Raw genomic sequence first — 23,650 nt, 5'->3', positions numbered from 1 at the left:
TTGGCAGCACCGCAGCTATGTGAGCCACAACTCACCTGCGACGTTTGTTCATCCTGCAGGCAAACACTTCATTTTTATTTATTTATTTATTTCAAGATACCCCTAAAGGCCCTCTTCAGGAGAGTATTACATAGGGGGTGGTAAAAATTTCAACTTGAATACATAGAAGGAACATTAACATGAGTAACAGGGAAAAAAAGAAGCAAGAAAAGAGCAATAACTGGTAGTCAGCAAGAATCGAAATGTGGCGAAACAACAAGAAGCAAAATAAACAAAATGAAAAAAAGCAAGACAAGAAAACAGAAAGATAAAAACAACGGAATAAGCAAAACGAAAAGCAAAACTCGAACACATTGCGGTGAGCAGAACAGAACTAGAAGAAAACTACACATCGCTTTGATTTTTTAAAAGTTCATGAAATGATGTCGCATTTGTTTCAGTTGCGATTGTGTAAGGCAGCCGGTTCCAATCAATAATTGTTTTGGGTATGAATGATTTAGCAAAACTTGAAGTGTGACATGTGATGTTCCCTATTTGCACGCCGCACTTGCTATGCGGCTTTAGTAGTGCTGCCAAGCCCAATGGTTTGGTATTGCCTGTGATTGCTATCATATTATCATGCGCTTACTAATTTTGTCAGGTGACGTAGAACTCAACCCTGGTCCCACCACTCGACACGGCGATAGTCAGTCACCTAACGATATACTTCAGGCCCTGAATGAAGTCCAATCCGGTCGAGCCACACTCCTAACCGAAATGAAATCCATCCGCTTTAAACTCTCCGAAAATGACCAAACGTTTCCAGAAATCAAGAATCGGCTGAACAAAACTGAAACCGACTGCTCATCACTATTAGCAATAAAGGAACAGGTAGACGACATCCAGGCGCTGTCTGAGCAAAACGCGAAAGACGTTGCCACTATCTCAGCTAGACTTGATATCTCAGAAAATCAGTCCCGAAGATCAAACCTACTTTTCTTTGGCCACGAAGATAACGAACAGGAAACATGGGCCCAGTCAGAGGCCACTGTTATCGAACACTGCAGCACAAATTTAAGCACGACAATTCTTCCTGCGGACATTGAAAGAGCCCACAGATTAGGAAAGTTTAGGGCGGTCAGGAATAGGCCGATCATGGTTAAAGTTGCACATTTTAATACGAAGGAAAAGGTTCTTTCATGCGCCAAAATGTTAAAAGGTACAGAGTTTAGCATATCTGAGGACTACTGCCCAAGCACGGTCAAGGCCAGGAAGCATCTTGTGAAATTCTGCAAAGCACAAGACGAAAAAAAATTAAAACTCCGACATGAGATCCTAATCATCGGGAAGAAAACGTACACGTTTCATCACAGTAGTCAGAAAGTGCCACGCCCTTCAAACTCGTAGAAGCTAATCGTCCCCGCTCTAGCCCTTCCAACACTTCTTTTTTATACACTAACATTAGAAGTCTCTTTCCTAAACTTGATGCTCTTCGTAACCAGCTTCACACCACAGACTCTAACCTCCTTATTCTCACGGAAACATGGTTAAACTGTTCAATTGCGGACTCGGAGATTCTTTCTCTTTCTTCTGATTTAAATGTTTTTCGTCGTGACAGAACTAATAAAAGGGGTGGTATCGTTCTAATTGCTACCCATAGAAGCCTTCAATGCATCGAAATTAAAACTTCATCCCCACTGGAAAAGATATTCGTTCTCAGCAACTCCTCTTATCCCCCCTTATTAATCGGCGCTTGTAATCGTCCCCTAGACGCAAGTAGTTTTTTTTGTCGCTTGCTGCGAAAGCAGTGGAGCGGGCGCTTGGAAAGGAGAAAGTAAAAGCGAAAAATCCTCCCCTCCTTAGCAATCCGCGCGGGGGGCGCAGCTGTACATAGCAACCGTGACGTCACACAGGAGGGGTAGAACGAGCGCGCGCGCGTCGGCGATGGCAGCTACACCGCCGCTCCTTCGCCAGACGTCTCGTTGCAGTCGAGTGAGTGAGACGCTTGGCTCCGAAGCGGCCCAGTGATTCCGCGCCGAGCGGTTCGGGAAATCGGCAGTGGGTTGACCACAGGGCTTTCACCAAGCACACTTTAGAACTTACAAAGTAGTGTCTGCGGTAATTTTTTTGTCTGTAAAAGCGGGTCTTAAACGGTACCATGGTCGACCTCGAGAAGGACGCAGTGTACTCGCCATCTAATCAGCTTTGCCCACTTAATTACGTCGGGCTATGCTTTTGCGCCCTTGCCACGAACTAGGGTATTACAGTTTTAAGGGAACATAAATGAAATTTCTATGAAGGAGAAATTCTAGAGGCTCGTGTACTGTGCGATGTCAGTGCACGTTAAAGAACCCCAGGTGGTCGAAATTATCCGGAGCCCTTCACTACGGCGTCTTTCATAACCTCAGTCGCTTTGGAACGTTAAACCCCATAAAAACAAAAAACATTTTTTTGAGTAAAGGAAATGCGCAGTATCTGTCTCCCCCAGTTGCGAAACTAATAGAACGGGGCTTGGAAAGCAGAGGGTAAAATTTGTAAATTGGTTTTTCAGGAAAGGAAGAGCGCAGTATATTTCTCACACACCTCTGTGGACACCTGAACCATAGGGAAGGCGCATAAATGCCCTTTTGGAACAGTGGACACCTCAATCGTTCTTTAAGCTACGTTGCGGTGGTGACAGATGTGCGCTGCATGCTTTGGCATTGACAACGTTGTACCAGAGACGCTGCCACCTGCCAGGGTCCGCATGACAATGCCCCGTCTCTCACCCCTTTCACCAGACCATGCAGCGGGGCCACTCTGTGGCTCCCAAACTCTATTTCAGCAATTAAAAGTTTTCACCACCACCACCACCACCTACGAGGGTGGGTGGGGGCTTTAATTTAGATATAGAGACAAGCGGGAATTTCTTACCACTTATGCGGAAGAACATAACGTTCCTCTCGCTCGTAACTTCCCCACATCTGTGACAACCTCGCGAAATACTTGCGCAGACCTCGTCTTTGAGAACCAGGCATTGGTGCAGCAAGTCGAGCATATACCCATCTATTTCTTCGTCCACAGAGCTTCCTTTATGACAATCAAGAGCGGTTAGTGTACTGTTTCTTGATGTGTGAAAAGTAACAAATTGTCTGCAATTGTGCGCACATGCCTTGCTCGAACTTTTTTTCTCAGTCTATCGAAAGCAGATGAGCTGCGCTCAAATTTCGCATCAGGAAGTAACGTAATCGTCGTAGCATCGTCGCAAACGGAGCAGGGGACGGCAGAAAGTAAGGTGGGCGGATGAGATTAAGAAGTTTGCGGGGATACAGTGGCGGCAACTGGCAAAGGACAGGGTTAAATGGAGAGACGTGGGAGAGGCCTTTGCCCTGCAGTGGGTGTAGTCAGGCTGATGATGATGTAATCGTCGGCAATTTCTTTCGCAAAGTTAACTGCACGCTACGCCCACGGGTAGAAAATGACGCGCGTAGTACCTCAGTCGTATACTTGCAAAGATAGCAGAATGCCACGCGGGCCGCCTGCGGTTCCAACGGCTACCACTAGGAGGCTTTCAGTGGCGCCCCTATCGGCGGTGCGCGCGGCGTGTACTTACGCGACCGGCGCCACATCGTGCTGAACGACCAAATATGGCGGCCGCGATTACCCGCCAGTACTTTCCCCGTTCTGATGACATCAGCCAGTGATGAGCGCTGAACAGGTTTCGTGAGAGACTAATCTCATTCGAAGGAGGATTATGCTGCACCCCGTCGCAAGCGCGAGTGGACGTGTGCCTTCAGTTTTGACGCCGAAAAGCGTTCTGGGGCTCTGGAATCAGCTTTTCGCCACTTCGCCCACGCTGCACATCTACAACCTATGTAACAGTGAAGACCACTCTCGTCCATAAATGCCTCCACTGTCGCCCTGTGTTTGGACACGTGTGAGATGCCAGTACCGCAGTTGATGTGGTCGACAAGCTCTGCCTCCCACCGTCATTTTTTTTTTTTTTGCTCTGGGAGACGATGAAGAGCTTTCTTCCAACAACTGCAGAAAGTGCAGACGGACACAGAGTATCGTGTACAAAAGTTTATACAGAAGTTCACCGCATAAAAATTAAAATCGCATTACAGCAGTAGTACACATCAGAAATGATTCACAGCAATCCACCATTGGAGCCCAATCGCAGCCTTTCCAGTAACTACCGAGGCATTGTCAAAAATAATATCTGTACATGTGCTCCAATGGTTTAACAGCGCATGTCAGGAAAAAGGATGCCTTAAAGCTTGAATGAAAATAAAAGCTTCCTGACACTTGTTTTTTTTTCAAATACAACATTTGTTACAATACTAGCAACAACAACTGAAAAACAATAATCTGGAACGGCTGAAGCCTCAGATAAGAGCAGTCGTTCCCATGTGGATCTTTTTCAATCGGCGAATTCAGTCCTACTATCCACGATTTTCGTTGTCCTCCGAGACGGGTTTCCTGTCGGCTGTGTCCAAGGCGTTGCCGTTGGCGTCCACCTGAGGCTCTGTTGTGACACGGGATGCAGGCAGGTGGGCAGGAAGCGGATCTGGAAGGAGAGGGCGAAAAGCTTTCAGGGGGCTGCGGAGATTTGCCAATGCTGTAAACTATAAGCGAGGTCATTAGTATGCTTCTGGAAAGAAGAGGTCGAGGACCTGTGGCGACCCGCATGCTGCTGCTCGTAGCAGTGGCATGTTTATTTGGCCGTATTATGTACAATATGCCCTCGAGGTGAGGCTAAAGGAGGTAGACCAAGCATGCCTCCTGACAAGGCCTACACCCCGATTAACACATCATGGAAAAAGTGGTCGAACAGACAAAAGAAAAAAACAATGAGCAACATTACCACAATAGAAAACAGTGAATGATAGACAATAATAAATACCAATTAACAGTAAACAAAAAATGTCATAATATGCACATTCGGGTAAAGAAAGGAAGACAACACACACAAAAAACGAAGTATAGAGAGTTAGCTGAAAGGTAACCGGGGGAAAAAAGAATCTTCAATTTGTTCTTACATACAGACACACTATAGCTTTCTAAAGGAATCTGAATAAGATTCTGATAGGCATTATACAGTGTTATAATTTAATTTTACCATAATTTGTTCTGGGTCTTGCAGTAGATAGGGGAACTGAACGTAGACCATACGCGTCATTTCTCAGAAAAAAGAAGAGAACGTCTGAAATGTGAACGCAAAGAATAGCTGCGAGCATTAAAAAAATAAAATAAAAAAACGCTTGGCAATATGCGCGCATCTAGAACAGTGCTTCACGCAAGTCAAGAGCTGATGCTTCTGAACAATGAGAGCTGCGCTCCACGGCGCCAAGTGCTTAAGAAGTTGTACCCACAAAGCAACATCGATGCATAACGAGGCGCAGTAGACTTATGGTGTCAGTAATGGCGCCAAGCGTTGTACAAATCGTAACTAGTGTGTGCAGGCCAGCTGCACTGATGTTTAGCTGTATTGTACTTAACGTTGCCCTGTGCAGAAACCATTTTCTGATTTCGCCACTCTGAACCCATTGCGGTTTCTTAATTTCGACGGCTACACGAATACGTTCTGTCTATGCTGACTTCGATCTATTTGTGTGTCGGTAATATGCACAGCAGTATTTCCCAGCATCAATTATATCACGGACTATAGAAGTACTAGTGACAGTTGAGGTCGAAGATTTTGTTTTTGAGAGAAAACGGTTTACAATTTTGTTTTGGGAAATAAAAATCGCTGCAGCAGTCTGCAACGAAACTCTGTCGTGATGTGCGAAATTTTCATGTCGACAGCGCTTCATCATCAGCACTTTATGTCATCAGTACACACAGTATAGAGACGCAAGATCAGGCCTACCTCTGGCCATGAACTCGTGGTGCATGATGGCCTCGATGCTCGGCCGCCTTGCGGGTTCCGGTTGAAGAATCCACCGGATGAGGGCGCTCGCTTCTGTAGATACAGTCGAGGGGATCCTGTATTCGTTGTTCTTGATTTTGGCGTAAATCATCGCTTTCGACGACGAACTGAAGGCGTGACGCCCCACGAGCAGCTTGTACCTGCGGAGAGCAGATTGCGGCCTGTCAGTGTCCGCACCGTCTGTCATCTCAGCACGTCACAGCTCGAAAGAGTGCGGCCACAGCAATGCTATAGGAGACCCCTACCAACGAGTCGCCATGATATGGTAACCTAAGAGCGGGCAAACGACGCTCGTGATGCACCTAAGTGCCTGGATTTGAACATGAAGTGGATGATCTCATTGTTTCTTAACATGAAGAGGGACCGTACAGTGATTTTTATGGACAATATTTTCTCTGCGGCATACGTAAGTTCCTTGCTGGAAGATACGCATACCCGGTTGCGTACCCGGGAATCACGGCAGAAACTTTTCAAACCCATTCTCTCGACACATGAACGTCGCTTCCAGTGTGGTGGCCGGCGTATACCATTCCCGACCTCAGAGGCGTGTCAGAGGAAGGACTTTGCAGATGGCTGCCCGCCAAGTTGCGCTAATGAGGGTCGCAAAGAAAAGTTTGGGCTTTACAATAAAGAGCGCCCCATTTACCGATTCTTAGCGTTTCTCGCAACCGAAATTTAAAGCATTATGAAAGTTCAAAAACCATAAAAAAGGGTCATGATATCTATTACAGATATGCGCGAGTATTTTATCCCGATAAAAGGACACCTGTCAACATCGTGGAATGAACAATCGCAATTCAGCTCCGCGGGATACCGTGAGTAGTTTAAATACGAAAAAATTATTGCCCCGGAAATTTGCTCTCACTAAATTAACAATTTATATATAGCGTCTCTACCTCAGTCGTAAAATTCACGTCTATTTCACATGACGGAACCCGACTGCGAGCAGCGCTATACAAAGTTTGAGCAGAACCCATCACCACCTTCAACTCTGGCCCGACTTGCTTCGCCAGCTCGAAATACAAGTAAATGCCACGGCCATGAGTTCTCTCGTTATTGACACCATGAGCCAAGCTATGCAAGAATTTGTCAGTTTCTGCATTCACATTTTCGGACTGTAGGCTCAACCTTTTATATATTTACGGTCGAGTGTACACCTGTACGATAGGTATGGCGAGCTGTCGTTTTTCGCATTAGCGCTGTAGCCAGTTGCGAACATCTCTGCGCAATCAAGTGAGACTCACAAGATGCATCCGACGGACCATATGTCGGCTTCGTAGCTGTAGCCCTTCCCGGCCAGCATCTCTGGGGCCATGTAGTTGGCTGTGCCGCAGATGGTCCTCTTGAGTTTCCCCTCGTGGTGGAGGCGCGTGGCGAGACCGAAGTCGGCCACCTTGAGTTGCCAGTCCCTGGTGAGGAGCAGGTTTCCAACCTTCAGGTCCCGGTGGATCACCTTCTCCTGCCCCAGGTACTGGCAGGCCAGGAGCAGCTGGCGCATCAAGCACCGCACCTCTGCCTCGGTGAGGGTACTGCGGGACCGGAGGACATCCTCCAGAGACTGCGAATTAAATGCGCTCATGAAGCCTTCGGACGACCCTTGAAGGTTAGACACGCTAGAGAACACGACAAAGAAAACGGAGATTCCTTCAGCATGATGAAGTTAGCGCCAAAAACGAGGACCATAGTAGGAGAGAAGACACAACACGAATGCTTTATTGTGTCTTCTCTCCTACTTTCTTCCTTGTTTTTGGCGCTAACTTCATCATGACTAAGATTAAACTCGCCCAACTTTCCACCTTGCTACTGTAGATTTATTCAGGTTCAAGACTGGGACATGTCCACTTTAGCACACTTGTTCAAATCACGCCAGTTTGATGAAAGCTTGACTGAAGTAATTTTTTTTCGTGGTACAAAACTCAGTGTCCACACGAGGGCACCACAGTAGTATATGACAGGTTTAGAAACAACGAAGGCAGTTTGCACTCTTTGGCTTTGTTTGCTTTAGTTTGGTTTAACGTCCCACATCGACTCAGGCTATGAGGGACGCCGTAGTGAAGGGCTCCGGAAATTGCGACCACCTGGAGTTCTTTAACGTGCACTGACATAGCACAGTACGCGGGCCTCTAGAATTTTGCCTCCATCGAAATTGGACCGCCGCGGCCGGAATCGAACCCGCGTCTTTCGGGTCAGTAGCCGAGCGCTATAACCACTGAGCCACCGCGGCGGCTGCAGTCTTGGGCTGCGCCCTAAATTGTGCTTCCAGAATGCAATGGGGCCTTTCTCACTGAAATTGCCGTGACAAATACAGGTCCATACACATACTGGCATAACAGAATTTCATAGAAGCGGTTTGGATGATAGAATACTCTTGATATCCTGTCATCAGGCGTTCAAAAATACGTAAGTGAAGTGCCGTCAGCTGTGCAAGAGGCGATAAGTAAGAAAAAAACGACGCCACATTTTTGCTGTAATGTTGATTTTCGCTTTGCACAAGGTTATAATGTGCTGTTAACGCCACGCCAGCTTCACGCCTTCAACGTTTCTCTTCGGAAAGTAAATTTGGTGAATGAATGAATGAAGTGTTCTCTTACCAGCAGCGTCGTGTGAGCAGTGCTCGACAAAATCCTACTACACTAGCATGTCAAAAATTCTCGGACAAAAATTTGACAACATCAGATAACATTAGCAGCATCTTAGAATCAACGCGAAGAAAATCAGCGCAAATGGGAACCACCGAGAGCAGGAACGTTGACGCACCTGCATGCACAGCTCCAAGATCAGGTACACGTTCTTTTCGTCCTCAAAGTGGCTGTGGAAGTAAACCACGTTGTTGTGCCGCAGGCTTTTGTGGATATCGATTTCCTCGTCAAGCTACAGAAAAAAAAATAATTAGTCACCTCGGAAAGGTTGCATTAAGCGGAAACAAAAGAAAAAAAGTGGTTAACTAAGCAGTTGCTGATGATTATTTAAAAAAACCTTACGCTGAAATGAAAAAAAAAGCCGTAATTATGATTGAGGTAATCGGTCACTAGAACGGGATCTTGCAATATGCGTCTCTACTGCTATTTGTGTTGCAGGAATCAACTGCAAAATTTTGTCCACTGCTTGTGACCTTCCTCTGCAGACAAATAGTTTCATGGAAATTTAGAGAAGTATTCAAATGAGGTGCACAAGTTGAAGTTTGTCTGTCTGGATACGTTACCGTTAAGTTACTTGCAACAAAAACTGAGGTTAGATAAGCTGCAGAGAAGGCCAGAAAACGACTCACAGGGCCGGTATTCTATAAAGATACACTATCCATTTCGAATGAATTTGGTCCTATCGCATTGGTGACTGTTGTTCATTCTTGCTGCTAAGGCTTTCAAGCGTCTCTGGGAAACGACCTCACTATTGGATGTCACCGCACTACAGCCAATGGTTGGATTGGTTGGTTTATTGGGGTTTAACGTCCCAAAGGCTATGAGGGACGCCGTAGTGGACGGCTCCAGAAATTTCGACCACCTGGGGTTCTTTAACGTGGACTGACATCGCACAGTACACGGGCCTCTAGAATTTCTCCTCCAAAGAAATTCCAGCCGCCGCGGCCGGGATCGAACCCGCGTCTTTCGGGTCAGCAGCCGAGCACCATAACTGCCGAGCACTGAGCCACCGCGGCGGCCAATGATAGGGTTGATTCCCTCTGATGCTAGAAAGTTGTAACAGCATGACTGAACAGTGACCAAAGCGACAGGACGAAATCGAAAGTGGACAATGGATGCTTATAGAATACGGCCGCCGAGCCCAAATGCACGAAATGTTTGGGTTTGGAACCGGCTCGCTTTGCCGAATAGTAATTTTGACGCATACGCGAGCAGGGCGAACTTTAGGAGGACGAAGGGGGATACAGCAGCCAATCCGCAGTCATGCGAGCTTTCTCTTGCGTTCGCGAGATGGCGCAACCCGATTTGAATATGCGCGCCAATCGTATGTCGCAGCAAAGCATTTGTTGCTTTCGTTTTCTTATTATTCGGTGAGTCGGCCCGAATCTCTTCGCTAGCGTGCCAGAAAAAGCAACAAAGACAATTTTTTGCCCTCAGTGTCCCCTTAACAAAAATTCTACTAAAAGGGAATAAAGAGAATATACGATGTCCAGACATATACTCACAAATTGCTGGAAGTTTGTCGATGTAAGATGACTCTTGGAGACGATCTTGCCAGCGTACACCACATTCGTCTTTTTGTCCACGAACTTGAAGCAATGCGCATGTCCCCCCTGAAAAAGCAATGCCAGCCTTGTTACATGGTTGTCCAAACGAATACTGGGCGAATGCTGTCGCACTGTGCGACTGAAACACTCAGGTGAAGGGCTCCTTCACTCGAAGGTAAAATGAGCCTGGAGCCTAACAGCACAACATATATGCCCAAACATAGGCATATGGCCAGAAATACGTTTCAAAGGTATGATTCAGTTTACAAAGAATAGCACACTGGAATGATTATGTTGCAGTCGTTACATATTAAGAGTAAACGTGCAAAAATGTAGTGCTTCAGCGGAATTCGCCAGTAATTGTTCACAATAGACTTTTTGAGGCATAAATTGAGATGCCTTTTATTGGCACAGCAATGCCAGCTTTGCAGGATGTCAGAAAACGGCAGAATCGTGTTAACTTGTAAACTGAGCAACATGACTTCCAACACAACATTTACAGCAGCATCTGTAACCGAGTGTCCCCGTTTTGCACAGTTGTGATCCAGTGCTCCCGTTCACAAGCCCTGCTATACTCCGTCGCACCCGCCTCACGAGGAACCCGCCTCAGTGGTTATAGCGCCCTTACTGTTGAGCCAGAGCACACGAGTTCGAATCCGGCTACGGCAGCCGCCTGGATCGCAAAACGCGCAGGTGTGAGTGAGCGATGTTAGTGCACGTTAAAAATCCCCAGCTGGACGAAATCATTAGATGGTGGGAAGTTCGGGAACACTCCCATACAGAACATCTTTATATTCTCCTTACAAACACTCCGTACATACAAACAATGGGTCCCGATACAACTAACCCCCAGGTGTGCGGCTGCCTAGGAATGATTGCTGACTCGTTAGAACTGCCAAAGAGCAAAGAAAGACTTCGGGCGATCTCCTGCAGGACTCTCATGGGGGAGGATCCTTAACCCTATTGCATTAAAGTTAGAATAAGGCGAACCTGTCCCCCTAACCGATCGGGGTCGCACGTGGTCGAAGTTATTCCGCAGCCCTACACCGAAGCACCTCCTTTTTAATTACTCCTTCCCCGAACAGCGCGGTTGAGGTGAACGGCTTTCTTTGTGCAGAACGCTTTCTTATATAAACAGGCATTGTCAACTTCTGACCACAATACAGAAGCTTCTGCAAAAAGTAATCGAACACTGAAGTTTGATTCTCAGCTGTAGAGTGGAGCCCTGATAAACAGTGCCCCTGAAGAATAAAACGTCTCGAAAGGTAAGCCTAAGAATAGTACTCACCTTACTCATACAAGGTGTTTGGGCTTAGATTTTAAGCACTTTTTAAAAGCCGTCTTTTTCAGTGCAAAGACCTTTTTTAGTCATAACATTGCCAGCGGTCTATTACGTCGGAATAGAGCTTAAAGGTGCTAACTAGGAGGCCGGTTAGTTAATATTGAATAGTCAACTTTTTAACTATTATTTAGTAAGAATCTTCAATTATTGAAAGGCGTGGAACCGACCGTAAGTGATGTCCGAAAGAGATTTTAGAATTTCGAAAATGCTGTTGCCGTCTGCGCTGTGGCCCAACCAAGTTTGGCAATTTTGGCGAGATACGTGGACTGGAGAGGTTGCTTTTCCTGCAAGCTTTTCGAGAGTTCTGTTTTGGTGCGATGTAGGGAAAATTTGTTAAGCACAGCGGAGGGTAACCGTGTTTTCGAAATTATAAAAACTGATATGGGTATTGCTAACGGTGGGCAACACGTCTCTCAATAATTAAAGAACCTAACAGTAGTAGTGAAAAAGTAAACTATTCAGTAATGGTTAACCAGCCAGCTTGTTCGCGCATGTTGACTGTATTCTGGCGTATTTAAAACACCTCTGATAATCCTATGCTGGAAAAGCCGCTGTTATAAACCGAAGGGTCTTTTGCTAAACATTGTGTAAAATCTTAGGCACACCATGCATATAGAGGTCATGGGGCGTCATTCGTGCTGTGCTACGCTGCTAAAGTCCGTGGCATTGGTTAAGTTTGGCGTAAGCTGTACATTAATCTACTCCCACAGCGCACGGGCCCTCAAGCCTTTATTATGTTTAACCCAACGCACGAAGCGACAGCAGCATTAATATTCTGGTTAATTTGAAGGGATGTCGTTATAAACAGGCTAGACTAAAAGGCTTTACCACCACGTTCTGCTGTATGGAACGTATCCGCACCCGTTCTCTAAGGACACATACCTTGCCGAGGAACTTGCCAAGGGTGTATTCCGTCTGAGATTTCGCGTCGACAACAACTTCGGGAAATTCGTCTCTGGTCTTCGCAGTGCCAGTCGAGGTCCCTCTGGCAGAAGACATCACGGACAGAGGGAACATGATCGCGATTCCACGCTTTCCCCAGCTGCAATTCACACTAAGGCAGAAGCACAGCGACTGAGGTCGACGATGCCGTTTCCGACCGGTGCGCGAAGGCTCTGAAAAGCTAGGTTCATAGCTAGTATACCACGTGATCGGGAAGAACTCACGGTTTTGGTTGGGGTCACTTGTGGGGGAGAGGTGGACAATGGCCACAATTGGTCGGGCGTGGTCCTTCACGGAGCCAATGGGACTTCGATCATTCGTCTATTGTACACGACCTAGAAACCCCTTTTCTTGCCTTCTTCCGGAAATAAGCTTTCCAGATACCAACCTCCAGCAGGTCATCGAGGGCTCGGGCTGTTTTGGGTGATCTTATCGCACCTTCACTAGAACGCGTTAAAGATGCGAAGGCGGACACGTCATGCGCTTCACGATGACCTAGAATGGGTACGGTGAACAGTCTGTGCTATCTCAGCCAGTCTCAGGTTTCCCTCTAACCCATGATTACGATTTCCCGCTTTAGAGTTGCAATCGAAAATTCCATGCCCGAAAATATAGTTAATCGTTACGAGGCGGGATTTTGGCGCTTGCAGGTGACGAAATTGATGTAAACACGTGTTATTACGCGGTGTCTCAGCCTGTGAATATTCTTATAATTGGTTTGGTTTATGGATGTTTAACGTCCCAAAGCGACTCAGGCTATGAGACGCCGTAGTGGAGGGCTCCGGAAATTTCGACCACCAGGGGTTCTTTATATGTGTACTGACATCGCACAGTACACGGGCCTCTAGGATTTCGCCTTTATCGAAACTCGACAGCCGCGGCCGGTATCGAACACGCTTCTTTCGGGTCAGCAGCCGAAAACCACAAATATTCATCTTGTGCTAAAGTGTGAACCAAAAAACATAGCTGCGGTTAAACTACTCTTGAACTTGGTTATATGGCGAAAGCTGTGGTGTACTGGGCAATTTTATCCGGCTTGGCGTGTTTAACTTTGAGTACGCTCCGGACACTGGATAGGCAGCGCGTCCACCTTGGCAGGGGGCAGTTAATGGTTGAATGCGAGAGTTTTCTCACCCAATGAACGCTGCGGCCTATTGCTGCAGTGCCGCGTGTCTGGCACAACGTTGCCAGCGATAACGCATGCAGCTCAAATCCTTTCCTCTAAATCATCGGAGTCTAGAACGTTTGCCGCGCCAACGAAAAAATGAACACCGACAGCCCATAGGTTCAGTGCCGGGTTACTGGCACAACGTTGTCAATGCCAACGCATGCAGCGCACATCTGTCCCTAGTGGTAAGCACTTTAAAGCACGACTGAAGTGTCCACTATTTCAAGAGGGCAGTTATGCGCCTTTACATTCCAATTTAAACTCCCGATCCTAAAAACTTTTTCGGCGCAGCTCCCAGTGGCTGGAGGTCGTTCAAGGTCAAAGCGACATGGTCGGCGTAACTCGCGGAGCATGCCGTAGTAAATCTTTCGCTTTAAATGTAGGTTGCATGCAGGGACTGTGAAATACTGGTGTGCAGGTGTTGCGTGCTCGACTTAACTGGGTAGATAGTGAAGGTGGAAAAAGTGCCCCCGACCGGCATTGTAAGCGAAAATGGAGTACATTTCAGGGCAGAAAATGTGCTCAGTATGGACAATGGCTTCGGCAATGTAGAGAAAATAGGTCAGAGAGCCGGAATCACGAGAAGCTGTGCAAAAGTGACTCATAAAGAGCGGAGTGGCAGCAAGAAGATTAACAGTGAAAAGCCAAGAATTGAGGTCAGTACCACCAAGAACCAAGAATCTAGGAAGGGACAAAGCCACAGTTCTAGTGGCAACAGCAAGAAAATGGACAAAAGTCGAAGAAGGGGTAGGGAGTATCCGCGTGTGCTTATCTCCGGTGACTCAAGGGAGAAAGGGGAGTTGCGGTGTGGATTTTCCCGGAAAGGACAATAACGCGGTACTACAAGATACGAAAATCCCCCTTTCCCCAAGATGATGGGCGCTTTGAGGAATGAGTGAAAACTGGTCTGCTACCCAGAATTATTGTAAGAAAACACACGTGGGCGACGCAGGAGAGATCCGCTTCCACGAGGTCGTATACTCCGCCTGCTTGACAGCTGTGGCCATCTGTCGTTTGTGCATGGGCTGAGGAAGGTGGTAATTTGATTTTAACCAGTGGAGAGGCGGGCATGGGAATGCAGCAGGGTGTCAGCTCTTGTAAAGGCCTATTTACACGACCGAAGGTCGGTCCGGGGGACGGTCATCATATGTTCACAAGTCGTCGCAAACATGTTCGGCGGTCGGGAAGTGGGCACGGCGGACTAGAAAAGCCGCAACGCATTGGTCGAACGAAAGTTGACAAGCAACTTTAAAGTGGTTGGCAACGCTGGGAAGCAGGAAAGAAAAGGAGGCAAGCTTTTGTCCACACCTGTATACCGACCCCATCTATCCAATGTTTTTCCCCTTCACCTCTAGCCCTTACAATGTACGAACTACAGTCGCATATACAACTAAAGAATGAATCTGCAAATGCCGTTAAAGGTGTCCATTTAGTCGATGGCGTCTACAAAACCTCCCCCTTGTCGATTCTTTCCCTTTCCCCGTTGATCGGTCACTTTGGGCCTTCTAGTGCGAAATCGGAACGGGTGGGAGTAGAATGGGGAATAACTAGGACTTAATAGATTAACAGCGGATTCATGGAAATTGATCAAAGTGAGAGACATTTAAGGCAGCCGAAACAATTCTAGCCACCCTACTGATACGCTGAGAAAATTGGGCTGGTTGCCAGACCCAGCGCGCACAGCTTGGCAGCCAGCCGCAAAATCCCGCTGAGAAAAACCCGCTTGGCATTCTTCGCTTGACCTTTCCACAGAAGACTGTTCCCCGCATAGTAGGGACGTGTGAACACGTGATGCGCGGACCGACCGTTCATCGTGTGAATGGGCCTTCACACTATCTGGCAGCCTACAGTATTCCCTTTCTAACGGCCGGTCGGCCGATGCCCGCCACTCCGCAAGTTAAATTCAAACCACCACTGTTCTGAGCGCACGCGCTAAAGACAAATAGCTGTCAAGCAGGCAGAGTGTATGACCTTGCTGAACCGGATCTCAGCCTGCGTCTGGTTTATGGGGGTTTAACGTCCCAAAGCAACTCAGGCTATGCGGGATGCCGTAGTGAAGGGCACTGGAAATTTCGACCACCTGGGGTTCCTTAACGTTCGCTGACATCGCACAGCAGACGGGCCTCTGAATTTCGCCTCCGCCGAAATTCAGCCACCGAGGCCGTGATCGCACTCACGTCTTTCTGGTCAGCAGTCGAGCGCCGTAACCACTGAGTCACCGTGGCAGCTTCCACATCAGTTAGCTTTCAGTATGTTTTCTCGGTAGGAGACGAGTTTTCGCCCATTCCTTAAAGGTTCCCTCATCTTGGGGAAACGGCCGACTTTCGACTCTCCCTTCCTAGAAAATCCACGCAGCCACTCCCCTTTCTCCCATGAGTCACCGGAGATAAGCGCAAGCCTACTCCTTCCCTCTCTCGGACTTTTGTCGACCTTCTTGCTGTTGCCAATACAACTATGGCTTTGTCCCCGACCTCATTTCTTGGCTTTTCACTGTTAAGCTTCTTGCTACCACTCCCTTCTTTATGAGTCACTTTTTGACAGCTGCTCGTCATCCCGGCTACCCAACCTATTTCTCTACATTGGCGAAGTTACCCAGGTCATTGCCCATTCCGTGCATATGTTCTGCGCTGGCATGTCCGCCATTTTCATTTATAATCTCCCTAGGGGCACTTTTTCCTCCATTTCTAGCCAGCTTTTCCCAGCCTCCTCTTCCGTCAGCCTTTCCACGTCAACGACACGCGTCTCTGTGTGGAGTTTTCAGCTCTCGGCACTCAACACGTGCACACGAATATTTCGCAGTCCCTGCATAGAACCTGCTTTTAAAGCGCGTACTGGAGGTCTCTGATGCTCGTTGATTTTTTTTTTTGGTGGGGGTGGAGTTACATAGAGGACAACAGATAGAAATGACGAGTGTACTCAAAGTAAACTTAGACGAACCAATCTCAAACAGCAACGCTGTGCTATCAGTCTTGCTGGAGAGCGTAATCTTCCCTACATTTTTTTTTTCTTCACAGTTTAGCACACGTGAATGTTTCTACCAGAACAATTATAAGCATACGGACAGGCTACGACAACGCGTGAAACAACGTGTTGAGATAAAGTTTATCATCTGGAACTGGCGACTCCCGCCTGTAAACGAGTTACTATTTTTCCTGCACGGAATTTTCTGTTGTAACTCTATGGCAGGAAATCGTGACTCATGGGTTAGGAGCAAACCTGACGCTGGCTGAGATAGTAGGCTGTTCGCGGTACCCCCTCGAACGTATCTGGAAGCGCATGACGTGTCAGCCTTTGCAGCTGACAGTGCTGGTGGGTTCCAGTGAAGGTGTGTGGAGATCCCGAAAAAGATTAAGCTTCTGAATAGCCCAGCCGCCTGAATGACCTGCAGGCAGCCGGTATCTAAAGCGCTTATTCCCGGAAGAACGTAAAGAAAACAGTGTCTAGGGCGTCTACAATAGACGAACAATCGAAATTCCCTTGACTCAGAGGAGGGCCCCTGCCGGACTAGTGGCCACTGCCCACCTATTTGCTACGGGTGGCGCCAACCAATACCGTGCATCTCTTTTCGTGCACGTGGTACTATGAACCCAACTTTTTAAAGCAGTCGTGCACCGGTCCGAGACAGCATCGTCGAGCTCAGACGCTGGTACTTTTGCGGTAGTGTGCATTGCAGAGCGTGGAATCGCGGTCGCGTTTTCTCTTTTTCGTGATGACTTCTGCCAGAGAGACGTTGTCCGGCACTGCGAAGACCAGAGACGAATTTCCCGCCGTTGTTATCGACGCGAAATCGCAGACAGAATACACCATTGGCAAGTTTCTCGGCAAGGCATGTGTCCTTAGAGAACGGGCGCGGTACGTTCCATACAGCAGAACGTGGTGGTATACGCTTTTAGTCTAGCCTGATTATAACGACATCCCTTCAAAGAAACCAGAAAGTTAATTGCTGCTGTCGCTTCGTGCGTTGGGTTAAATGCAATAAAGGCGTGAGGGCCCGTACACCGTGGGAATAGATGAATGTACAGCTTTTGCGAAACGTAACCATGTCACGGACGTTGGCAAAGTAGCGCAGAGCACGAACGGCTCTCCATAAGCTCTATATACGGGGTGTCTCACCTAAGACTTTACACATTTGTTAGAAACAAGCCTTTTGATTCAGGAGAGCATTTTTTTTTTCAGAGGATTGTCAGCGGTGTACTAATTACGCCAGAATACAATCAAGAAAAGCGAACTAGCAGACTAGTTAATCACAACTGAATAGTTTACTTTTTAACTATTGCTAGCAGGTCCTTAAGTTACTGAGAGACGAGTAGTCCACTGTTAGCAATATCCGAATCAGTTCTTAGAATATCGAAAACGTGTTTACTCGGCGCTGGGGCTCTATAAAGTGTGGCTACATCGCGCCAAAATAAATTTGCTTTCGAGAAGCTTGCAGGCAAAGTGACCTCTCCAGTGCGCGTAACTCGTTGAAATACCGAAAATTTGTTGGGCGACGGTAACGGCATTGTCGAAATCCTAAAAGCTGACACGGATATTGCTTACGGTGGGCTACACACCTCTCAATAATTAAGGAACATTACTATAATACTTAAAAAGTTGACTAGTCAATACCAATCGACCAGCATGCTATATATAGTTAGCACCTCTTAGCTGCACGAGCGTCTCCGAGCCTTTCTAGACAAGGAACTGATCATATTATGCCAATTCTGCGGGCTGATGCCGACAGACGTTTACCCAATGAGAAATCTTTCTTACTTGTTTATCACACGAACTATTAAGGCTTTACTGGCTTATACTGTCGTCCGTCTGTTAACAAATCGTGTCACACGCGTTTAATTCGGGAACTAAAAAAGACAGAAGATACGAATGGTCGCTTCTGATGGAGGAAGATAAAATGATCCTAGAAGCCAAGTTTGATGACTGTAGGTTAATTAGTTTATTATAGGCAAAATGGCGGAATAGCGCGGACGACTATATAGCCACGGGAACGGTGTGACGGCATAGCCACCGTAAGTCCTCACGGCATAGTGACAATTGCGACAGAATGATCTGAAAACCGCCGGATTTGTGTAAAATTAGAAGGAGAAATGTGTAATTAAGCGTAATTAACACTTCAGATCCCCGAAAGGGGTATAATTTGGGTATCGATATAGCCACGGTAACGGTGTGACGTCACCCACCGGAAGTCGTCACGCCATAGTGTCCTCGGGTTTCGCCTCTCAACACTTTAGTTGCCAAAGTGTCCTCGCAATTTTACCGACATTGTAGACCGCTCACAATGTTATGCCTAAAAATGAGCTTGTCTAACTTTTTGGTGCGTGTACTCTCTCCCAACGTTTTTAGATATACTTGAGTTTCGAAAGTCTTCCGCTGGAGCCGGGCGCGGCTTGTCCCTAGGGAGTGTGAGGGCGCTGCGGTTGGCGGTTGCGCCAACGTTTCGCTTGCGTCGTGTGCGTCGGTGGCTGTTTTTTTCCCGTTTCCACGGTTTTTTTTGCGTGTTTGTGTTGCTTTCGTTCTCCTTTAATTTGGTTTCGTGTTTGTGAACGTGCGACTGCTTCGTGAACAGTGAGCCTTTGCCGTAGTGTAGTGAGAAGCGAGTGATTTGGACGCTGCAAGAAGTCGTCGATTTCCACGGCCTGCTGCTGCAGACCAGCCGTTTTTTGCCACCAAGAGCTGCACTCATCGGCATTTTTTTTGCCTTTTAACTTCAACTGCGTTGAAATTCAGCCAGCATGCCGACATGCTTCGTGCCTGGTTGTACGAGCGGGTACCGAATCAACCCAGAAAAGAGGCACTTTTTTGCTCCACCATCGGACCCGCAGCTTCGTGAGAGATGGGCTAGAGCGATCCCCCGCGCTGACAAGCTACTCAGCAAAACATGCAAAGTGTGCGACGTTCATTTCCAGCCGTCAGACATCGTCAAAACATTCAAGCACAACATCAACGGTGGGATTGTGGAGATAGAACGGGATTCGTGGGCACTGAAAAATGGTGCCATTCCCACGCTGTTTCTCAATTTGCCCAGTTACCTGTCTTCTGCAACCAAAAGGCGGCGATCACCGAAGAAGAGAGGCGCAAGGAAGGATGCCCTTCCACCTGAGGCACTCCTGGCAATTGAGCGTGCACAGGTGTCTGGGTTGCCTGGTGTACCCATCAAAAAAAATTATTTGCGTGTGTAAGCACTGTAGAGAAGGCTGTAAACAAAGCCAGCAAACTAGCTGCATTTGGCGACCTTTTTTGGAAGGTTCTAGACAGCCTTAATGAAAATGGCCCCAACACTGTTGGCTGCTCACAGCACTGTGATACATTTACTGCTGAAGTGATCCATTTTTATTTAGTCACTCGTATGCACTTATTTGCAAGAGCAAAGTGCCAAGAGAATGACTGTGCAGTGAAGGCACAGAGAGAGAGGAAAAAGGCAAAGCTTGTCTAAGAATGCTCAAAGCCTGTTCTTTTCAGCAGATGTGTTAATAAAGTGTTTTTTCTTTTTGAATATCATTCACCCAGTTCTTGTTGTCGTGTTTCTTGGTACATTACATACATTAGGTACATTGGTGTTGTAGCGTGCGGAAAAGGCTGCACAGTAGAGACTACAGAACGAAGGTGGGCTGCGGAGGTCATCAGCTGCAAAGCGTTCCACTTCGTCGACTTACACCCCGCCTTGAGGTTGCGCGCGCTTGCAGTCAGTGCAAACAGAAGGCGAATGATGCTCGGTATCAGTAGGAAATTTTCGTTGCGCAATTCTTTAGGTAAGCGAGAATGAATGCAACAAGCGCTGAATTTGGAAGTAACAATTTGAGGCGCACTACTAACAACAAGAGCGGAAATTGAAAGATTGTAGGAAAGAAAACGGACGCAGTCAAGTCCACCATCCTACGCAGGCGCGACGCGCTTAATGAGCGACACGGCTTTTAGCAACGATAAAACGTAAATCTACCGCGGCTTTGAAGTCGCAAGACAGTTGTTCTGCTGTAGGCCACTGTCCGTATTGTCGCATGCTCGTAAATAACCGCTCCTTCAACAACCACCGCGCTGGCAAACGCACCGAGTGCATCTACTACGACGAAGGCTGGAACGCGTGAGTGTGGAAGACAGAAAAGTTCGAACTTTTCGCCGCATGATAAAATTACCGCAAATCGAAAAGGTTAGCGAGCAAAAGTCAGTTGTACAAGCGATCTAGGAGCGCCCTGCGCAGGCAAAATGCAAAACATTGGGCGCTAGCAGACGACGCTTGCTTCCATAGCGCAACCAATAGAGTTCCTTACTATTACCTAGAGGGAAAGCTGGCGGCGCTGCACTTCAGCCACCATGGACGCTCAAAGCATCATGGGGCGGTGAGCTACTTGTTGCGGCACAGTCGTAATTTTTCGGGAACACGGAGTGGCACTACTAATATGGTTCATTCCGAAAACGCTGTTCGTGTGTGCGCAGACGACTTTCGCGCGAACGCAGTGTGCAAAACCCATAGTAGTGAAAACGCGACGACACACGACGCCAATAAAAGGTTTCATTTTTCTGAAATGCCATTAAAAAACCTCTTATAGTATCTAAGCAACAACATTTTTTTAAACATATTTACTTTTAAAAGTGCGCCTGTTAATTACGAAATATTAGTTTTTATAGTGTTCTTTACTTGGCCAATAGGAGAGCGAGTCGTCTCTTATTTTGGGCAAACTTTGCACTTAAATGCTTTTCTGCTTGTTTGTTGCAATCATTAGACAAGATATTGAATGCTAGGATGTTTGTAGTTATCAAACAGCGTAATTTTTTTATTATTTTTTGGCCAAAAGTTGCAGTTCCGCAACAAGTAGCTCACCGCCCCATGATTCTTTGAGCGCCCATGGTGGCTGAAGTGGTCTCGAGGGGTCGCCATGCAAACTCCCATAGACGGGCTGCCAGCTTTCCCTCTAGGTAATAGTAAGAAACTCTATGGCGCAACCTCCGACCGCAGCGCCGCGGTGGCAGGAACCGCGGCGGGCCGGCTTCTCCCAATGGGCGCGGCGGAGAGTTTCGAAACTCAAGTATATCTATAAACGTTGCTCTCTCCTCTGCCTTCCTCTTCTTAGTTGGGGAAGATTGGTTACCAGGAAGTGAAATGCGCTGCAACTGTTTCACATGTTGGTGGACACCTCAACCGCGCAAAACGGGAAGGGAGGAAGGTAGCAGTGAAAGAAGGAAAAGATAGAGAGGCGTTGTTTGGGAGTGCTTGACATTTGCACCAGCTAATGATTTCGTCCAGTTGGGATTTTTAACGTGCACTAACATCACATACACACACACGTGCGCGTTTTGCGTTTCGCCTCCATGGACATGCGGCTACCGCAGCCGGATTCGAACCCGTGTGCTCCGGCTCAGCATGCAGCAAGGGCGCTATAACCACTGAGCCATCGCGGCGGGTTCTTCGTTTGGGAGACTTAGAGAGTATAGCACAGCATGTTGACGGGACCATCAGGACTGTGCAAAAACGGGGAAACTCGGTTGCAGATGGTGCTGTAAAAAGTTGTTGATTGGAAGTCATGTTTCTCAGTTTACCAGTTGACGCGATTCTCCTGTTTTCTAACGTCCTCCACTACAGGCATTATTGTGCCAATAAAATGAATCTTTATGCCTCAAAAAGCGTATTGTGAACAATTACTTGCGAATTCGTCCGAGGCACTATAATTTTGCACTTTTCCTGTCTGTTTGCAAACGACAGCCTCCAGATTATTCCTGTCTGGTATGCTTTGTAAACTAAATCACACTTTTGAAACATATTTTGGAGAACTTTGCCAAAACTAACCAGGCTGGACGGTTTGCTTCTCAGTCGTATATTAAAAGTTATTATACCAGCCCTCAAGCTATAAATCTGTGTATGGTAAAGAGGACCCCTCTCCTCGACTACAAAGAACTTTTTGATCTTTAGGGAAGCCGTGAGGGCTCTACTATGCGAATGAGTAGCAAACCATGCATCCTGGTTACTTTTGGGAAAGTCTGTACCTGTGCCCTTCTTCCGTTCGTTCCGTCAGTCTTGAATTTCAAGTAGTGCCTATTTTGTGCACTTAGGCCCCAAGCTCATTTTGCCTTCAGGTGAAGGGATCCTTCGATGAGTGTTTCAGTCACACTGTGCGACAGCCATTGCTAAGCATTCGTTTGGAGAACCGTGCAACAAGGCTGACATTGCTTTTCCAGGGCGGACACGCGGATTGCTTCGAGTCTGTGGACAAAAAGGCGAACGTGGTGTACGCAGGGAAGATCGTCTCCAAGGCTCATCTTACATCGGCGATCGTCCAGTTTTGTGTGAGTTCCTATATCACTGCACATCGTCTATTCTCCTTCTTCCCTTTTGGTAGAAATTTTGTTGATGGGACACTGAGGAAAGAATAAAACGATTTTCTGGCCTCGCTGGTGCATCGAGGTGATCCACGAATAATTCAAAATAACGACTTGTAAAAGCGAGCCAGTTCCAAACCCAAACGTTTAATAGATTTTGGCCCTGGGGATACATTCTATAAGGATCCATTATCCACTTTCGATTTCGTCACTCTTTTTCACTCTTGCTCCTGCGGCTTTCAAGCTTCAGTGGGACGCAACCGTGAGATCCGGTCCCATACAAGCCAATGGTGAGGTCATTTCCCAGGGACGCTTGAAAGATGCGGCAACATCAGAGAACAACAGTGACTATTGCGGTAGGGCCGCATATATTCGTAAGGGATAGGGGATCTTCAAAGATTACGGCCCCTGCTTGTAGTTTTATGGCCTTTTCAAAGGGTGATCTAACCTCAGTTTTCGTTGACAGTAACACCTTTCACACGGTAGCGTGTGGAGACAGACCAACTTCAATCTCTCCGTGTCCTTTTAATGCTTCTAAAAATTTTCTTTCAACTTTTTATCTGCAAAAGGGGGTCACTAGCGGGGGACAAAATTTACACTTGATTCTTGCAGCACAAATAAAAAAACAGTCATATATGTCAAGATTGCGCTGTAGTAACCGATTACCTTCGCCATCGTGATGGCTTTTGTCATTTCCACGTACGGCTTTACCAATCATAATTATCAGCTTCTCAGTCCACCACTTTTCCTACTTTTGTTTGCGCTTACTACAACCTTTCCGAGGTTATTAATTAATTTGTCTTCTGCAGCTTGAAG

General features: G+C 47.1%; 1 protein-coding gene across 1 annotated transcript; it reads right to left on the bottom strand.

The window, feature by feature from the left end:
* Positions 1 to 4,026: 4,026 nt before the first annotated feature.
* Positions 4,027 to 12,497, bottom strand: LOC149367019 (serine/threonine-protein kinase PLK1-like). Its single transcript, XM_089572588.1, has 6 exons — positions 12,301 to 12,497; positions 10,035 to 10,142; positions 8,648 to 8,761; positions 7,135 to 7,448; positions 5,831 to 6,030; positions 4,027 to 4,528 (listed from the first exon to the last, which is right to left on the bottom strand). Exons 1-6 carry the CDS (start codon positions 12,433 to 12,435, stop codon positions 4,404 to 4,406), a joined length of 996 nt encoding a protein of 331 aa, XP_089428714.1. The 5' UTR covers positions 12,436 to 12,497; the 3' UTR covers positions 4,027 to 4,403.
* Positions 12,498 to 23,650: the final 11,153 nt, after the last annotated feature.

Source organism: Amblyomma mixtum, chromosome 1 (assembly GCF_055824585.1).
Source record: "Amblyomma mixtum isolate Tamu chromosome 1, ASM5582458v1, whole genome shotgun sequence".
NCBI classification, from domain to species: Eukaryota; Metazoa; Arthropoda; class Arachnida; order Ixodida; family Ixodidae; genus Amblyomma; species Amblyomma mixtum.
Note: the sequence above shows the minus strand (reverse complement) of the source record. Positions and strands in the feature narration are given on the sequence as shown.